Source organism: Candoia aspera, chromosome 3, assembly GCF_035149785.1.
Source record: "Candoia aspera isolate rCanAsp1 chromosome 3, rCanAsp1.hap2, whole genome shotgun sequence".
NCBI lineage: Eukaryota > Metazoa > Chordata > Lepidosauria > Squamata > Boidae > Candoia > Candoia aspera.
Window position 1 is genome coordinate 172,729,824 of NC_086155.1, and position 20,461 is coordinate 172,750,284.

The 20,461-nt window shown below is 35.8% G+C and overlaps 1 protein-coding gene across 1 annotated transcript in view; it reads left to right on the forward strand.

Annotated features, from left to right (window-relative positions):
• The window catches only part of CLVS1 (clavesin 1), a 45,304-nt gene that overhangs the window by 6,590 nt on the left and 18,253 nt on the right, over window positions 1-20,461 (forward strand). The window contains exon 2 of the mRNA XM_063299330.1: window positions 7,176-7,350. Within this exon, the coding sequence (XP_063155400.1) occupies window positions 7,176-7,350 (175 nt within the window). The remainder of the gene's footprint in view (window positions 1-7,175; window positions 7,351-20,461) is intronic.

Genomic DNA, 20,461 nt, shown 5'->3' on the forward strand with positions numbered 1-20,461 from the left:
TCCATCGCTAAGTGGCACAGTCACATGACTTTGTGCTTTACAACTGAGTCACTTAGCGATGGAAATTCTGGTCCCAATTACTATTGTTAAATGAGGATTACCTGTATTTATTAGGTATTTGATTTGATTTTTATAAGTAACATGTGTGATCAGTTAAATAAGATTAATTCTGATGAATAAAAAGAAAGGTCAAGATCTTTATAATAAAATGCAAAGCATTATTAATTATAATATTAAAATAATTAGTGATGAAAAATGCAAGCATCTATATCTAATCCTATAATGGATAGTGAACTATTATTTTTCTATACTTGTGAGCATTATTAAGTTCTGAATTACTTGCAACCTGTTAAGAAAAAAACTTGCCTTTCCCAGCCAGACAATTAAGAATTATATTTAGAGCACAGTAATAGTCAGGAAGGTTAATAAGATTCAAGATTAAATGAACAAAGAATAATATATGAAAAAATAACATGAGTGCAATTATGCATGTCTACATTTTATTATCAGTTTTAATATTTCACTTCTGATAATTTGATCAGCTAAAGACGAAAAACAATGACATAGGGGAAAAAAAAGAACAAATGAAATAATTAATGGGGAATGAAAAGATGAACAAATTGAAAAACATATGGAAATAATATTGTAAGTAATAGGAATGGATGCATTAACCCAGATAAAAAACAATATAGATATATTCTTAATGAAAAGAATATGATGAACAATCGTTCACTCTTCTTTGTGGATTATGCATCAGTGGGGTTACTTTAGAGAAATATAAATGTAGGGGAAAATATTAAGGGAAAAATTAAGAAAGGGTGGACACATTTTCCAAGATTAGTAGGATATAATGTCATAATTAAAATGAGTCATACTGACATATTATCTAAAGATTTGGTTAATTAACTTGACGAAAGTTGTATACTGACCTATGGAGTGAGTCCTCCATGCTCTTCTTTACAAGCATTTTGTGCTGTGTATACATAATTGTTAAGAATGAGGCCATTAGGGAGCATTCCATTTCCCTCCATGCGCTAAGGGCATATACAGTATGTGAGGTCAGTGCAGCAAATTAGGGAAAATATTTAACAGAAATGACTCAACACAAAAGTATGCAGATCTGGAGAAACACACAGTAAAATTGTGGAAACACCCATATCTAAACTGCATAATATATATCTTTTATGGCACTGCTATCTGATTATTAAGTGGTTGCTGATGCTGTCAGAAATAAACATGAGGGGATCTTCTGAAGACAACAACTTTAAGTTGTTTTCAGTTTTGGCCGTTCTGCTGATGGAGAACATCAACCAGCTGGATGTGAAAGCAGATGAAGTTTTAGCAATTTAATTTCTCCTCTATAGCCCTCCATGATTCCAAAATGTGCTCTGGAAGAGTGGTGGACTCTCCAGAGCAGATCTTCAGAGGCATCAGGAGTGAGGGTGCAGGGAAGAGGAGTGACTCAAAATAGCCATTCTTCCTATTTTGCTGGTGAATGCCATCCGTTAGCAGAATGGCTCTAAATGGATACAAGAAGCATATGATCCTTTGATTCAGTAATTCAATTCAAAGCCAATTTGATCTCATCTCTGAATCAGAGTACTTTCTGAACTGAAGTGACCACTTAATTAGAACTGTTGAGCAAAATGGATGCCTCTAAAAACTTGTATGCATTTTAATGTTTAAATCATTTTAATTTAAATCAAATTGATTCAGCTGGCTTCTGATTCAGTAGAAGCTTCAGATCAAATTAATCATTTCAATTTAATTGATTTAACAAAACAAATCAGATTGAGATTTGAATCAGATTAGATCCATTCACATAGGCCTAACAAATATAATCAAAAGTATATGAATTATACAGATTAAGTATATGGAGGGGCACCATGTCTGTTGAAGTTACATGCCATCATGGACTTTAGAGATCCCATTTTTAATGTTGATTGGGATTGGTAATAAGAAAAGTCTTATATAGGTTTGTAATCTGCTTCATGTAATTGTATGTTTCTAATTACTCTTATAATATTTGCTTTTGGTGAACAACAATTTGGGAATATTTATGAAATAAACAGCTTATATAAACATACACTGAGAGTCAGTTTGTCTGGTAGTTTAAGGCACCAGGCTAGAAGCCAGGAGACTATGAGTTCTGGTCTCACTTTAAGCACAAAGCCAGCTGGATGACCTTGGGCCAGTCACTCTCTATCTCTCACCCCTAGGAAGAAGGCAATGGCAAACCACTTTAGAAAATCTTGCCAAGAAAAGTGCAGGGATTTGTCCAAGTAATCATTAAGAGTCAAGAAGGACTTGAAGGCACAACAAACAAACAAACAAACAAACAAACATTACAGTTCTTTTTGTTCTACTTTTACAATTTTGTGTCTAAAATCAACTATTAAGGTTCATTTATACTAGCTAGTGGCTGAATTTAATTTGTTTCTTTTTTCTAATCTAGATCAAAATTGCTAAATGCTATGATTTATATTTGCTGTTGCATATCATGATGAAAAGTCCCACAAAAACTCAATGATAAACTTACTAATATAACATAACATAACAACATACCATACCATTACCATACCAATATAAATTTGATCCACTGTGAAGTTTATAGTTCTAAAAAAAAGTTGTGTTTGTATATAAACAAGTTCTAAACATACTGGTCTAAGGATGTCCGTACTGATTTTAATTAAAGAAATCTGGGGGAATTGTTTCCTATGTGAAGATCAATTTCAGTTCAGATTGAACTAGGATAAGTCATTTTGTTTTGTTTTGTTTTGTTTCTTTAAATAAGAAGGTGATGGATCATCACAAGTGAGCTGGTTGCAATGAAGCACTAGCAAGTGAAGTTAAAAATTGTGAAGAAAGAAATTGCTTCCTGAATTATTGAATAGTGATATAAAACAATTTCAAAACAGGAATGAATGGTGCTGATAGTATATTTTCAAAAATTTGAAACTTTTGTCAGCTTGAATATTTTATAGACCATTAATAGGCTACGAATGCAAGGCTTTGAAAAGTATTTATTGTCTGCAGCAAAGGCCTAACCCAGTCTACTGGCCAATTATATAGCTGGGTATTGTAAACTATTTAATTAGCAGCTGTGCTGGTGTTAATTAGGCAAGCAGTAGGAATGGTTTGATTTATAAATGAAATGCTGAGTTTTGCCTTGTTTTTGATCAAATAACTCCAGGATTATTCATCAAACTGTCTCTTTAAATTATGCTGGGGGGACAAGGTAGGGAGGAAAAAAGAGAAAAGAAATAGTGGGCAAAGGATTCTTTTGTGTGTGTGTGTGTGTGTGTGTGTCTTTCCTACCAATAAGCCTAAACATTCTTGTAATTTGTGTTCATTTTGCTATTTCCTGAAAGACTGTTTTTTCATCTTCTAACAATCCATAGCATAATTTTGAGTCCTTGGTTGTTTCTGAAAACTGAAAGATTTACTGAATCTAATTTCCAGTCATTTCTGCAAAGGATTTCATTAAACTTTCAGTGTTGCCTGTTTTAAAAAATATTTCTAACATCTACAAAAACCCATTTCCATAGTTTTTATATGTTCACATTCATATGACACAATTTTATACCACCCTTTATCACACTGTGATTTTTACAGTCTTTATCATTTCAATGGTACTGTGATTTTCTCGTTTGTGTTAGTAATTCTTAATTTTAGATATTTTTCTGCAGCTTTCAGGCTAGGCTGTTTATATTACCTTCACTCTGTCCGAATTCGAAGAGTTCTTTTTGTAAAGATAAAAGGGGAGAAATAAATCTGTTGCCCGGAGCTCCTAGAGAAAAAGCAGGATATAAATATAGTATGTAATAAATAGATAGTATCTCAGAAACTCAACACAGGGACAAAGGAAGGATACACACACACAGATGCATGCACACGTGAAATTGAATTTATATACACAAGGTTAAAACATCAACATGCACATATATGCAGCACCAACAAGCAGTTTTGAAATAAAAATTCCCTTCTTTCAACCTTGTTCCATTCTGATAGGTACGATGCCTCCCCTTTTCTCAACAGAGGTGAAATAGCACAACGGATATTCTTTTCGCCTAGGATAGAGGAAGTTGATGGTTTAATACCTGGCTGATTTTTTTTTACAACTTTTCTTTCCCTGAGTACCTAGGTTTCCTTCTGGTCTTTTATTCTTTAAAAATATCCAGGGATATTTTTAAAGAATAAAGAGTACATATTTATTCTGCTATAATTCATCTTATCATATAGTTGGGGCCCAGTTTTAACCATGGAAATCCTAAATCATTATGATACTACTTTCAAATATACATTTCTAAAAGATATGCTACAACAGATGGCAGCACCAAGCCAATTTTGGCTGATTTTGAAAAGGCTAAGCAGGGTTGGTTCTGGTTAATACTTGGATTAGGGATTATCAGGAAATTTTAGGACTGCAGACTAAATTGGGAAATTGAACAGAAAAAAAAAAACAACTTTCCAGAAGAAGGTTGCCAAGAAGAGAATATGAATGTGTTCAGGTAGTCACCGGAATTCAAGCTTGGTTCAAGGAAGACTGTACTGTTAATGGTTACATGACAGTACTTTTCCATAGCCCTCTCTTTTGTTTTCCAAAAGGTACAATGAAAATATTTTTTATAGCTTCTAAATGGTAAGATTGCTCACATTGCATCTATAACCTATCACTTTTAAGGATAGGTTTTTCCTTTCATAAATATGTTTCTAAGGTTTTACTGAGTTAATTTTTCAATCTTTACAGGCTCAATCTTCCATAGACCATCAGAGCGATGTTCACGCTTTTATGCATCTTAAACTTCAAGTTGAACAAAATTTTCTTAAATCTAGGCCAAGAACAGGCAAGACGTAACTAGCCAGCCCAGGAAAGGTCATAACAACATTGCAAATATCAGTTGGCATAAAATCCAGGAATCTTGTAGTATTCAGTATCATTATTACATAAAATGAGTTGTAGTTTCAACTCACACCATCCACAAGTCTAAAACAACATAATTTCAAATAGCCACTATACACATGATACTGGTTTTTGTATTTTTCCAGGGAAAAAAAGAAGGAGTTTTGACTTCAGGTATAGGAGTGAAAATGGTGGATGTTGTTCAATTTAACTAGTACATGGATTGTTGATACTTGTGAGCCAGATAATGGATAAAAATCCATTAAAAACATCAACTGTGTCAATGAGAAAAGGCAAATTCCTTCTTCAAGATTATAATGATAGTGAAAATACAATTCTGAGTGTCTAAATCCATTAGTTATATTCAGAGCTATACAGTTTCTTATCTGATAAGAACATTGTACAGCTGAGTAAAATATAGAAAAGAGGCTCTGAAATAGTAACTGAAGTATCTCTCCAATAATAAAAGTCTCAAGAGTTTGGAATGTTTCATTTTAAACACGGATATGACAGTGGGCATGAATAGCACATTGGGAGATATCTGTCTGTCCTATCATTCTAAAAGTCTGGGTCATTGAGTGAAAGTGATTGGTAATAGAATCAGGTCAGACACAAGTCTTTTGGCACATAAAAATGTGATGAGAATCATGGGCTTAGTCCAGTATATACAAACTGAAGCCTTAGAGCCATACTTGCAGCCTTGAAAAGCCTCAGATGTGGCTCCAGGCCCATTCAGAAATGATCGCTGAATTCAAATTTTAATTTGACACATCAGAAATGTATTACAGACATGGGGAGAAACCATATTAACCACATTTTAAATAGAGTTAAATTTTGTATTTGTCCTACCTCATGTTCTTTGACCAAAGTGTGACTTCAAGCTCAAAAAAAGTTGTTGGCTTAAAGGCTTATATTAAAGGAAATGTGCTAAAATTCATATATCCTAAATCCATTAATGGTGATTTAGGAACAAATGTTAAATGGATCTTCTATGCTTACTACAGGCAGAGACCAGATGCTGGTGCAAGTGTACAATATATTGGGAGAATGAGTTTGCTTTTTTCCCTTCCTGGAAGGCTGCCAAATAGGATAAAGGGCTGCTGATTGGTTGACATTAGAAAGCAAAGTGCTTCAAGCAGCCAATCAGATATCACATGCTCAGTCAAAGCCTAGTGCTAGGATGCCCAATATGGTGCCTAGCACTAGTAGGCCTAATCTCCCTTGGTGGCCACCAGCCTTCTGTCTTGCTGAATTTTACATTAAAAAAGCATTTTAATGGTATTTTTTTCAGTTCATGCTTAATAATTATGATATCAGTTCCACCATTTGAACTTGCTGGTATTGCCATGGTCCTCAAATTCAACTGCCTGGAAAGTTTTATTATAAAACTGTTACTTAGAAAACTATCTGTCCTCTGGGATAATTTGAAATTGAATTCAATCATCCAACTCTTGGGTGAATTCTTGTTCTACTACCAATTAGAAAAAATATTTCTGTACCCAATTTTTCATTAAAAGCTGAGCAGGACAAAATTAGACCCTGAAAGTGAGGCAAATTTATGGAGTAAGAAGACATGGATGGAAAATAGCTTTTGTTCACTCCATTCAATCCCATCCACTGATTGTTCCTAAAAAGTTTTATTTTATTTTATTTATATTAATTTATATTAAATTTATTTAATATCATAACAGTTTGTATCATAACTATTTGATTTAATGAACACAGAGCTATGAGGAAAGCAATTCTGTTGATCAGGAGAGACAAATCTCACACAAGAAACCATTATTTATTTATGCCAGCAGGGTATAATGTATATGAGAAGATTAAAGATAAAAAGTATTAAAAATAAATTCTAATCTCATTAACTCCAATGGGAAGAAATAAATCTTCCCAGCCCTATGACTACTATATTTTCTTCTTATTCCTGACTTCTATTTTGATATCCAAAAAATACTTTTTCTCTGCTTTGGAAAGTTCTATGGTTCATGGGGCTCTCAATCTAATCTAAAATATTTTGTTTTAGTTGTTATATTTTGACATTCTAATGATGCCTGTTATAAATAATAATGAGAAGTACTGTAACTCCAGAAATAATTTTGCACAGATTCAGGAAAGTAAAATCATCACTTTGTCTCAATTTCTACTGCATTTATCTAGTGCTGCAAAGGCAAGTGTTTTGTGTGTGTGTGTGTGTGACTTATGAAAAATGACATATTTTTTGAATGATTTCAAGATAGCAGCAGTAAGTTTTTCTCTTTTCTCCCATACCTAGAAATTCCTTCATAGACATTTTACGGGCTATTCTCTTGTCCTTGGAAGTTCTGATTGAAGATCAAGAGCTTCAGATAAATGGCTTCATTCTAATTATAGACTGGAGTAATTTTTCCTTCAAGCAAGCCTCCAAGTTGACCCCTTCCATCCTCAAACTGGCCATTGAAGGGTTGCAGGTATGTAGCACAAAATAAGATGTATATAATACCTTTTGGAAATCAAAAGTTTTTTTTTTACAGGAACACTGTTTTCTAGCACAGAGAGAAATTAAAAAATCAATAGAAAAATCATGTGGAAACTTGAGGCTTAATTAAGAATGTCAGATGTTTATTTATTCGTTTCAGTGAAACAGTGAGTCATTCTTACCACAGGTTTGTACTGCATGCTGCAACAATTAGGAATCTTTAGAGATTTGAGATTTAATCCATAGGACTTCCTGGGGATTAACAATTTGCAACATCTGTCAGACAAAATATATACCACACATATACAGAGTATCTGCATATGTGCTGCACAGAGGATAAAATAAGTATCCAGAGATAGAGCTTCGTATCAGTCAGTATTACCATAAAACCAAATGGTATTTTTTTAAAATTAAAACCAAAAACAAATCCAAACTATTAAAATCAGAGCTGTATGGAGATGATGCCTATATTTGCATCCAGAAATAAATGAACAGACATTCCTAGAATACTGAGAACAATGTATGTGGTTTGCACTTAATATCAGGTTCTGTAAATAATAGCAGTTGAACTACTGTGCTTTTTCAGCTGAAGGTGATTTAAGGAATATTAGGAAAAGAAAGGCTGAATACACAAGCAAATTTTATTCAGATCAGAAAAGTTTGCATAACTAAGTGCTTTGGGAATAGCCAACAGAAGACAGAAAAGGTTATTACTAATGTATTACTATTACCTTTGTAAATTTACATTTGTAAATTTAATTTCCTTTGAAGTTATGATTCCAAATCTGTGCTGAGAATTTTTCCCTTCTCTGTCATCTCCCCCAAATATCTTTTTCAAGCCACCTGTCTGGAATACTAGCTGGTAATTTATTATTCATTCAGACCATTTCAGTCAGAAAATAGAATGGGAGGTTTTTACTATTTTCTGACTTCCTTGCAAGGAAGGCCCAATATCCACAGGACTGAAGTAGTAAAATAAGGTGCCCTTTTCTTCTGATCTTCAGCTGCAGCAGACATTTATATCTGTCATGACATAAAGGTACCGGTCTATAAGTAAGCACCCTGTGGTTTAAGATGTGGCCCTTTTGAGGGAATGCAATTCCTTTCTGAACAGGCTGTACACCATTTGCCCAGTCAAAGAAGCACCTATCAAATGTAACTCTGGCTTATTTGAGTTAAGCTTCAAATTATTAGACTTGACTCTATCTAAAATATATTCCTTTAGCTCTTCCACTGCCGTACTTGGGCATGATGAAAAATGAGATTAAGGGTAATAATTATGTTAGCATACTATTGATACCATGCACTATATCCCTGAATATTTTCGTATATACATTCGACAGTGTGGAGACAGAACATTTTAGGATCCAAAAGCAAATAATTCTACTAGCCTTACTATCTGAAAAATGACAGTCCAAGAATGAGTATCTATTGATCACTGTATCTCAGGGGTTCTAACAAGTTTGCAGTTTATTGTTTAATTGGCAGGCCTTTTAAGAAGGAAAACACATTGGCTTGATTGCTTGCTTGCTTGCTTATTTATTTATATATTTATATTTATATTTATATTTATATTTATATTTATATTACCTCCCATCTCCCTCGATACATTCCTAAATGTATATGCATTTGACTGCAATCTAAAGCAGCTTCATTTGGAATTACTTTTTGTTTTAAGTAGCTCTTCTGCGGCTCTAAACTGAGAATCAAAACTAGTAATGTTGTAATGTTGCAAAAGAGTGATTTAGCAAGTTCCACTATCACTCCCTGGATATCTTGAGACACTGTTACATTCCTTTAACTTTTCTTCTCAATCCTGCAGTAGGTTTACTAGAGATGGTATAATAATCTCTAATATCTTCTAGTTGAATTACTTTGGATTATGATTCATAGACAGCAGTAGAGAGGTGTCTGTTAACTTAAAACATCTGCCAGATATGCTGTACATAAGAACATGGCTTTGTTTCAGACAGCTGTTTGGACTTACCTTGGGTACATCTGAAAGCAAAAAATCATTTTGATTAGCATGAATGTGGGGGTTTCTGGAGCTTGCTTATTGTCTCAGCTGTGATACCACTAAATTATTGTATTTTAACAGATAAGCAATATTGGTAAACAGTCTTAAGTAGCTGCAATTACACAGAATTTGTTTAGTTTATCTAATATTCATAAAGAATTTGCTTGGCTTATCTAATATTAAGATGCCATTATGTTTAAGGTCAGGCATGTTTAAATGTTCTACCTTTGACACACTTCAAGAGCATTTCTAACAAGAACAAGAGTTTGCAATCCTTTATTGAGGATACTGTTCATTTTGTTTTTGAATATAATATTTACCATGACTTTTTAGTAAAGTATATTATTCACTTGGATTCCATAAAGATAAAGGCCTCTCTCCTAAAACTGTGGTCTGCTGCCTGATATGTATATGTAATATATATGTAATATTCAAAAAAGTTGTACTGTATTTACAAAGGGAAATGTGAAATAATATTAGAGTACTGGTTTCCCCTTTTCTCTAATGTATTCCTGATGAATTTCCTTGTTGGGAGAAATGTTGTGTGTATAATGGTTGATAGCTACATTATAGTAACTTTGGGGTGTATGTGTGTGTGTAAACAGCTGGGTTCCTTATTAGGCTGGATTCTTTCCAAATGATGTTCAGTTGCAGTCCTAAATTGATTTCAGTAGGGAATGAGCACTTTTATGCAGAAGGTTACTAACTTATTTAGGTCTTATTTAATTTGTTCCCTAATACTACTTACATGTTACATTTTGCTCTAAACGAAAGAAGAGTGAGCTACATTTTGCATAAATAGTTGATTAGTATATAGTCAAAACAGCATGCTATCATCATCTTTCAACATATTAGGAATAATAATAATAATAATAATAATAATTTGTGCTTTCTATATCACCAATAACAAAAGTTCTCAGGGTTGTAAAAGCAATCAATTCTTTATTATGCTTCTTAATGTATATATAGCATCCCTATTGTGAGGTGAGCATTATGAGCCCTGATGTATTTTTAAGACGGGGAATATAAACCTATGACATCTCTAATTTTGGACCATAGATACTTACATCTACTCATTGGAAGTTTTCCAGTCGGCTATTGCAACAAGCCTCCCTCAACAACAGGTGTTGGTTTATTTAGTAATTCCAATTTTGTACCAGCACAGTTCCAGAATTCAGAATGTCAGTTATGCTGATTTTCTGTCTGTGTAGAGCCTTTTTTTATGTGGGGCAGGGAAATATATAACAATGGTAGTCCTTCAGCCTATAGGTAAGCTATAGGTAAACCTACAGCTTACCTATAGGCTGAAGGACTACTGTCTACCCTATCACTTCCTCAGAGTGCCACCAATTTCAGTTTAACTCTGCTGCATGTAGGCTCAGCCTTTGCAGTCTTGAAAGCAAATGTTTGAAGGATGGAAGGGTGAATCATACTTGGCTTGGAGCTAATAGAGTTTTGGAACCTTTTGTCTGGGCAAGCTGTAAAAACCCTGTTGTTCCCACAGTTCAACCAATATAGTCATTAAAAGTAAAGCTTTCTTGAAGTGAAGTGGCTCGTGTCATTTATATGTTGCTCAGCATCTGAATTATGCAAATGTTCTTTATATAGCAATGTATTAAATAGTAATAAGCTTCTTGTCAGGAACAGCATTCAAAAGAAATGTATTGATGTTGACTTTGCCAAAGGCACAGGAAAACATGAAGTGTTGTGCATTTTACTGCTGTACCTGTCACAATCTCAGGGTAACATCTCTGTGCTCACTGTTACTCTGGCATGTTTCGTTCTAGATGCTTCTCATCTTTAAAAGAGTTGTTTTTAAAGTGTCAGAATCACCAGGACATTGGAATGTTGAAAAATTGTGGGTTTCATGAGATGTTTTTAAAAACTGCGCACAAGTCCTTATCATTTAAAATGTAACTTTACAGATAGCCCTTCATAAGCTCTTATAAGCTGAGAGGAGAAGAGGTAGATACACATCACTAGAGACAGAAGTACTGCCAATAAAACCATGTAACAGACCATTAAACATGATTTTTGCTGCACCTATCAGTTCACCACTGGGATAATATTTTCCGATTTCCAAGCCATTATGTTCCTTTAGTTCTTTTCCCAAAACTTAATGGAACAGGCAAACCTAAACAATTCTGATAGGGCACTGTTAGATCAGGTCATTAAATTCCTGCATCAATCAGAATTGATTGGTGCGATGTTGGGCACGAAATAACATGAATTCTTTCATTACCTGACCAATCTGCTCTACAATAATAATGTTCTGCTCGGGTTATAAAAGCATAGGAAAAAGAAAAAGACAAGAGCAAAATTTAGACACCTATCAAAGTTAAATGATGTATGTATCATACATACATAGATACATGCATACGTACACACGCACATGCATACATTTCTTCAATTCTCAGATAAGTTCCATTACAATCAAATGACGTCCCTGGATGTCACACAGTTCCTTTAAGATAAAGGTAACTTTTCGTGATAGCAATATGGGCAAAGGAAGGGGTACTTACTAAAGGCTATGTCCTTTTCTTGCCAACATGCTCCATAGATTTTGCTTAATTAACACTGTTATTGGCTGTATTTCTGTCTCCTAAATGTTGAATCAAATATTAAACAGAATCTGATGTTCTTTTGCCAGATTCAGTTTTATCTAGTTAACTTTCTCTGCACAACAATGAAAACTGCTAAGTAGAAAGTATGGACAGATGAAAGAAACCAGACCTAAACATACTCAATTGTAACTAAGCAATGAAGTTAATATAACATACAAAACAAAAAGGATAGTGAGAAAAAAAGATGCATATAGCATTTTTTTTGCAAAACATCAACAAATCTTGTGGAGACAGTGGTATGCATATGTCTGTAAGTGTGTATGTATAGAGAGAGAGAGAGAGAGAGAGAATTCATGGGTGTGAGATGAGCACAAGAAAGAAAAGAGTGAGGAAGAAAGAAAAGCAATATCTATATAGAAAAAAGGGTAAAAGGAGAGCATTTAACATAGGAGAAAAATTCTCTTATTTCCAAATTTTGATCAATAGATGCTCAGCAAAGATACCAGATGAAGCAATGTTTTTCAAAGGACATATTAGCCATAGTTGAGAAATATGTACACTGGAGCTTTGTAAATATTAGTTATATGGGTTAATTTTATCTCTTGCAAATTATGCAAGTGCACAGTGATTATGCCTCCTGGAAAGGCCAGTGCAAGAATTAATTTCAGTTCCAGTTTAAAGGGAGGGCAGGTCTCTTGGAACCACTGTTCAGCACTACCAGCCAGCCCCAAGGGCAGGTGGTGCAGTGGTTAGGCTTTGGGTAGGGATGGTTACCAGGTCTAAATTTCTTAGTGCAGGCTTCTAATAAAAGTTTGACATTTTTCAAACTACACAATACAATAATTTTATATAAATGTTCTGGAGACATAATAAAGGAACAATGCCTGCAGTAACTGCCCAGGGCCCCCCATGTGGGGGAGATGGGCGGTGATAAAAACCTGACAAATAAATAAATAAATAAATAAATAAATAAATAAATAAATAAATAAATAAATAAATAAATAAATAAAATAAACATGCCTGTTAATTAATTTTTTCTACACTGCAAATCTGCTACAAATATAGTGCTTTCTTTAAAAGCTACCAGTCACACCTATAAGCTTCTTAGGATGGATGCATTTAATTCCTTTCTATATACAGTACCTTATAAAAAAATTGACTGGGAAAATTGTTATTTTTGCAAAGGTTTCTGTATTAAGGACTACTGGCTGCTTAAAGTTTGGATAAACTTTACATCTACTTAATTTGTTATGGGAAATTAAAGAAGCAGGGGTTCACCATATATGCAAAGTGTTTCCATTGTGCTTGAGTAACTGCAGTTTTTACACACATAGTCAAGATTAGAGAGTTATATGAGAAGATACCTTGTAGGCACGTCCTTCAGTTTCCTTGGGAAAAGACGGGAAGATCACGAACACCGATTGGTTCATAGAGCACAATGCAAATTCTATTCACTCTCTGTATATTTATACAGTATACAAATTAGGTCTCAGTTTATGCTTTCAACTAGATGGTTATGCCCTTTGCATTCCATTCTATATTCAATACCACCCAACATCAGCCTTCTGTAATGATTGCTCCACTCCGGATGAGGGAAATGCTTCCAACGAACTAAGTATTGCAGAGTATTGCGAAGGCGTCTAGAATCCAAAATTTCTTTAACTTCAAAGTGTTGCTGACCGTCAATCATGATGGGGGTTGGAGGTGGAGTTTGGTGATGCCAGCGGTCAGAACGAATAGTCGGTTTGAGCAAACTGCAATGAAAAACAGGGTGTAAGCGTTTGAGATTATGAGGCAAGTCAAGTTTAAAAGTCACAGGGTTAATTTGAGCGGTAATGGGGAAAGGACCCACAAATTTCGGAGCCAGTTTCTTGGAAGGTTGTGAGGACTTTATGAACTTAGTGGAAAGGTAAACTGAGTCCCCGACTTGAAATGCCGGCTGAGGGGCACGCTTCCGATCAGCATAATGTTTATAATCCAATTGTGCATCAGCTAGTGCCTTTTGAATCATCGGCCAGGAGTCTGCTAGTTGCGTTGCCCAATCACCCGGAGTGGTTGATCCGCCTGGAGGTTGCGGTAGATCCGGGATAGGTACAAAGTCTATGCCTTGGGCAACACGAAATGGGGTTTGGCCGGTGCTTTGATGAACCGCATTGTTGTAAGCCACTTCAGCAAAAGGGAGGAGGTCTACCCAGTTGTCCTGCTGGTAATTCACAAAAGCTCGAAGGTACTGCTCCAGAGTAGAATTTAAAGCCTCTGTGGCTTTAATCGTATCCCGCCTCCCTTGTAACAGCCCCGCCCGTCACAGGTGCTAGCAATCGTCAGACCTGCTAGCCTGGGAAAGTAACCTTGAACACAGCAGATAATCCAAATACATTCCAAAGCAAAGCCAAAAGATAAAGCCTCCCATCCTCCCGAGAAAGATGAAACACGCATCCAGCTAATGACATGCGAAACGTTACGATGTATCAAAGACATTGAAACGGCGAACATGACACCTTCTTTCTATGCCTGCTGAATATGTTTATTCTCCATTGTGATGTTTTGAGGGGTTTTTTCCCTCCATTTCCATGCGGGCTTGCCCCCCTCCCCTGAAGGCTTCTTACCCCGTACTACTATCAATCTTAGAGCTTCTCAAGCTGCTACTTCTCTTGTACGCGACATTATCATTATCTTTCTCCTCAGACATATATGCAGGCTTGCCAGCATACATATAAAAATACAGTAACAGGAATGTTTTTCAAAGTAGGAAACTGCAACAGCAGATTTTTCCAACAAAGAGCATAAATCACTACTCCAGACTGAAACACATTAGCTTCAGAACAACTATTCATAATGAAGCTTAGAGACTGTATTTACCACAAGTATCTTACAGAAGAAGGTACACCACCCCCTCTAGCATATGGCCCCGGATCTGTGCCCCTCCTTGTTTGAAACTCCAACATCTAGAGCAGGGACTTCAACTCCCAGAATTCCCCAGCCAGCATGCTTCTCATGCTGACTGGAGAATTCTGGGAGCTGAAGTCTATGCATCTTAAAGTTGCCAAGTTTGAAAAACACTGATCTAGAGAAATGTAGATTTGCTGCTCTATTTCTAATAAATCAGAGTGGACCTAGTATGACGATAAAGACAGTGGTGAACAAATTAACACATACTAAATAACTGATGGGGAAATAGTAAGGCAGGGTTAAAGAAGCTGTATGCTGTGTTTCTTAAAGCCTAGTGAGAATGGTTGGGCAAAATAATGACTACCTTATACAGAATCCCTTACTTTGTGCCTGTGAGTGGATCTGCCATGCATTGGAACAGTTAGCTATTGATATACTGCTTAAGGAAAAAATCCCTCAAAAAGGATTATAGAATTTACTTGAGATAGGGAGGGGAACAGGACAACTGGAATAGGCACAGGATTTTTCATTGCATCTTTTGCCGTCAGTACTAAAAGCTTAACTTGCAGTGCTTTCCAGGAATTCTTTAGCGTTATTCATGGAATGCTGCAATCCATCAGCCTCTTGTATTTAGATTGTTTGGAGCTGCAGTGAAGATGGTAGGAATCAGTCTTGCCAAGGAAGACGAATGGAAGAATGAAGCAATAGTGCTTCCTCTGTTCTATGCATGCATATTGTCTCTCTGCCTGTGCAATTTGTCTTCATTCACAAATATGTATGCTCTGATGCTACTTTCAGGGGTGGATTGTATTTTTCCTTTAATTAATTATTGGGTAGCAACTGCATTGTTTAGTTCTGGTATTTCTTCTAAAGGAATAATGGCTTGCTTTATCATTGATTCAGTGAGTATAGATTCGTTTGGAATAACCTGGGACATTTATTGTGCACAATGCCCATTCTCTTTGCTTTATTCTGTACATCAGGAAGCTTCATTCAGGATATAAATGCCAAAAGGTATCTTTTAAATAAGCAACATGACACGCCTCCTACATACCTACATACCCATCACCCTGCTCTCTTTAAGCAACATATGCAAAGCACAGAGTAAGAAAAAGCAAGCCAAACCTATATAAACAAACAAACAAACAAACAAACAAACAAACAAAGGGATTTGGATAAGAGAAAAGAAAATGAAACCATAGCTAAATTTAGTTTATATCTCTCCATACTATTCTGTCCTTGAAAACTAACCTTGCTTCCTCCATAGCCTCTCACCACTTCATACATTACCTTTTGTTCTGTAAACTTATCACCTCTCTTTTTGAGGATCTCATCAATTCCATCCAATCATGAATTCAGGATATTCCCCTTTCTGTCAACCCATTTACTCTTCTTTCATATTTTGCTTTTTAAATGTAATCCTCATTCATTCTCTCCAGATGACCAAATCAATGTACTTCTCTTGTACTGGTCAATCCTTTCTGAAATTATAGAATCAAAGAATCAGAGAGTTGGAAGGACCTATAGAAGTCATCTAGTCCAACTCTGATCAGGGCAGTGTAGAATTACTTCCTATGATTTGGCCTCTATGCTCCTATTAACTGACCTCAGGATAGTATTTATCATTTTAGCAGCAGCATCCTACTGCTGGTTCGCATTTAGTTGTGATTAATGAGGATATCCAGATCCCTTTCACATGTACTGTTAGCAAGCCAGGTCTCCCCATTCTATATTAGTGTCTTACCTAAATTCAGTCTTCCAGGCAAAGTTCAATCTCCCAGGCAAAGTACCCTATCATAGGAAACAAAACCTACAGTCTTTATTGCAATTGTACATCTGAACTAATGGAAATGAAAAATACCATTCTAAAGCCATGCCTAATTTCTTCTGTGGTAAGGAGAGGAAAAGAGTTTCTTCCCAGATATAGAACCCAAACTATATGATAAACTCTGTCATTTTCTGGATTTAGGGAACAAGGGATAGTATTCTGGGGAAACAAAATAAGGGAATACAAAAACAATTTGCCTTAAATATATAAACAGTGTTCTTAATTTCTTTAATATAAATTGCCCATGGAGAGACCTGTTTAGAGGGAAAGATGGAAATGTCACAATAATGCATAAATAAAGAAGAGGTATATTCTTTTAGTATAAGCTTACCACTTCCAAACTAAAATCCACACCATATTCTCTTAAAGCTAAAACAGTTTAGACTGAGGTCCTGTATCCTTTCAGCCAGGGCTGGCTCTAGAGATTTTGGCACCCTGGCAAAGTCATATTCTGGTCCCACTATGGTTTGGCTCATCTTCCAGTTTTGTTAGGAATTTCAAAAAGGCACCCTCTTGTTTCTTTTTTTTTTCTTTGGGTTTTTGAGCTTTATACATATAATTGCCCTGGACATTTCCCCCCCTTTTCTATGACATTTTCACCCTATTTATAGTAAGTAATTTTAATTTCATCAGCACCCATTGTTGTCATATGGTAACAAGTCTGTGAAATTATATTTAACCCTCAAGCTGGCGTGCTGGCTCATGAAGTGTGCTGTTAACTGCTTTTTGCTATTTTATTGTGTTTTCTGGAAGTCTTTTCAATTTTGGCGCCCCCTAAAATTTGGTGCCCCTGGGGTGGTGCCTACTCAGCCTCATCCTAGGGCCGGCCCTGCTTTCAGCTAGATGAAAGGTGAAGCCCATCAAAACTTACTCTGATTAGTCCTATGTAGGATGTTGTTGATTGAGTTCAGACAGGCTGCTTTACAGTAAGTAGCTTCTGAGTTGCAACCACTGTTTAGCTCTATGTGTTATCACATGAAATATTTGACATGATGATCTCTCAGCCTGCACAGTATTCTTTTGTGAGTTGCAAACAATATTAAATCAGTCTTCCAAGTAGTTTCTATTTCCATGGATTGATTTTTTTTTTCATTCTTCCCATGGCTTAAACAGAATGTAAGTGGTATTTATACAGGTGTCCTCACCCAACAACCATTCATTTAGTGATGGTTTGGACTTAAAACAGTGCTGAAAAAACTGACTTATGACTGATCTTCTCACTTAGGACTGTCACAGCATTCCCCAGGCCATGTGATCACAATTTGGGCGCTTCGCAACCAGTTCACATTTATGACCATCACAGCATCGTGTGGTCACATGATCACCATTTTCAGCCTTCCCAGCCAGCTTCTGGCAAGCAAAATCAATGGGGAACCACTGATATGCTTAACACATGGTTTGGTTAAGGCCTGCGGTGATTCGCTTAACAACTGCTGCAAAAAAGGTCATAAAATTGGGTCAGATTCACTTAATGATTGCTTCACTTAGCAACTAAAATTCTGGTCCGAAATGTGGTAAAGTGAGAACTACCTGTAATACTTTTTATATATTACGTTTGTTTCCCTAGAAACGAAGATTAAAAAAAAAGTTCAAGAACTTCTGTTTTTCTTTCTTCATCAAGTGATTGTACAGACACTATTATGAAGGATACAGTAGAAGTCTCTAATGCTGCAATAATTTATATACAAAATTGCAGGGGTCCCTCTTTCTAAAGTTGTACTGAGCTGAATTTGCAAAGTGTGGGTGGCAAAAAGCAGTCAGTAATTGTACAGCTATGAGAGCATCTTGAACAGTAACTGCCAAAATAGCACTGAAGCAGTCCTCAGTTCCTTCTTGTCAAATAATGCTTCTAGCAAAATCAACAAAGAAATGAATCAAGCTATGTAAATTGTGCTTGTGTTCAACCATTCTATCCAGTTTATACCTTAGCTTGCCGTTCCATAAAAATCTAATTTTAAATTTTTTTTCAAACTCAGAATGTGCATTCTTAAACCATTTCAACTATTATTTCTGCCAAGAATTGCATTAGAACACCTGAGAAGTGTGTAAGTCAGCAGAAAGTTAAGCTCTGATTTATTTAATCGTATTGGAGATGCTTCCTTGGCTATGCGCAGTTATTTAGAGGACAATTACGACCATTGCAAATGTTTCCAGCAGCTGCAAAGTGATTCAGAGGCCAAACAGTCAGAAGATATAAATTTTATATTTACTAGATTAATTCTTCCTTTTGCATTTGGGCCTTCAACATTTAAGCTAAGAGAAAATTAATGGATTCTTTGATGATTTCTTTCAGTGGCAGTTTTACTTATACCTTTAATATGAGGTTATAAGCATCATGTTAAAGAACGTGGTAGAGATTTTGGCATGGTCAAGTTGCTGCTCAGTATTTTGAATTGGTAAGAGGAGTTTCAGGGCTGAATATCAGATTTCCTTCATTTGTTAGTCTCTTTATTTGTTCAGAATTAAGTATGATCCCCAAAATGTTCTTTGCCTAACAACAACAGTGCCAACAGTGATAATATCTATGGAGGCAGTGCTGAAATGAAACTAAACTAAGGTTATTAGATTTGATTATATCTGTGATAGGAACCCCCTTTCTTCCCTCCCCTCCTCCCCTCTCCCCACTCATATTCTTAGGTTTTTTGTTCCTCCATCTGTGTTGCTTGCTGGTTTTTGCCCAAGCCCACAGCCTGGCTGTTCATTTCCTTGTTTCCTGATTTCTTGGCATATTTTATTATTCAATTATGATGCTGACTTTCATGCAAAAATGAGTGAAACTGAGTATGCATGATCTGAATTGGAGCATGTGGGTAGATCAGGCAAGTGCTTGATTTACCAGCAGGAAGTAAATGATCTAGTGATAGTCATATAACAAGGCATGAAAAGCTCAGGTCACAATGGTATTACGCAGAAAAGTAGGCTGTTTTTTTTTTCCTTACCTCATTTCCTACAGTGAAAAGTATGAAGAAATGGTTTAATAGGATTAACCATATGCTAGTATTTATTTATTTGTTTGTTTATTTATTATTCAAATTTAATTACCCCCCATCTCCCCCAAAAGAGGGACTCTGGGTGGTTTACAATAAAATCAGGCTCCAAATATAAACATTAAAATCTCATAAAAACAACGACATCACAATTACTATAAAATACAATAAATAAATATAAAATCCAAGAAGGTATAAAATCCAAGCTGGTGGGAGGGACTCTAGGGTGCGAGCCACCCCCAAGAATGGTTAAATTGTCCACCCATGTTTCTGTGGTTCCATTTCCATCCAGACTGGCAAAGTTATTCAAAATGAAAAGGTTTATGACAGGAATTATTCTAAAAGAGGTATAACCTAGCCACAGGCATTCTGTCAGGGTCACCTAACAGGAAGTTGAAAGGGGCACAGGGACATGCAATACAATTCACCAAGAGCCTAGATGACAATTTCCACTTGCATCTGCTCTAAGGTGCAGCAGAAGAAGAGATCAGAAGTACTGTATTGCCACTCTGTTGGCTTTGCTGAAAGGCTGGTTCCTTTAAGCACCTTGAGCTTTGTTTCTAATGGCAAAGCCAAGAGGCAATCTTTCCATGCTTGACTCTTCTCCTCAGCCTGCTCCAGATTCTGCAAGTGATGGATGACGCTAAGAGAAAACTGCAAGTCAAAGTGTCTAAATGAGGCAAATTGCACTGTCTCATAATTTCAGTGAGGCGAGTTGTGTTACCTTTGCAGTATAAAGTGCTTCACTGAGATAAATCCAACCTACCTTGTACTGTATGTGGTCAGGTTTTGTTCCTAATATTTAATCTCAGTTAGTA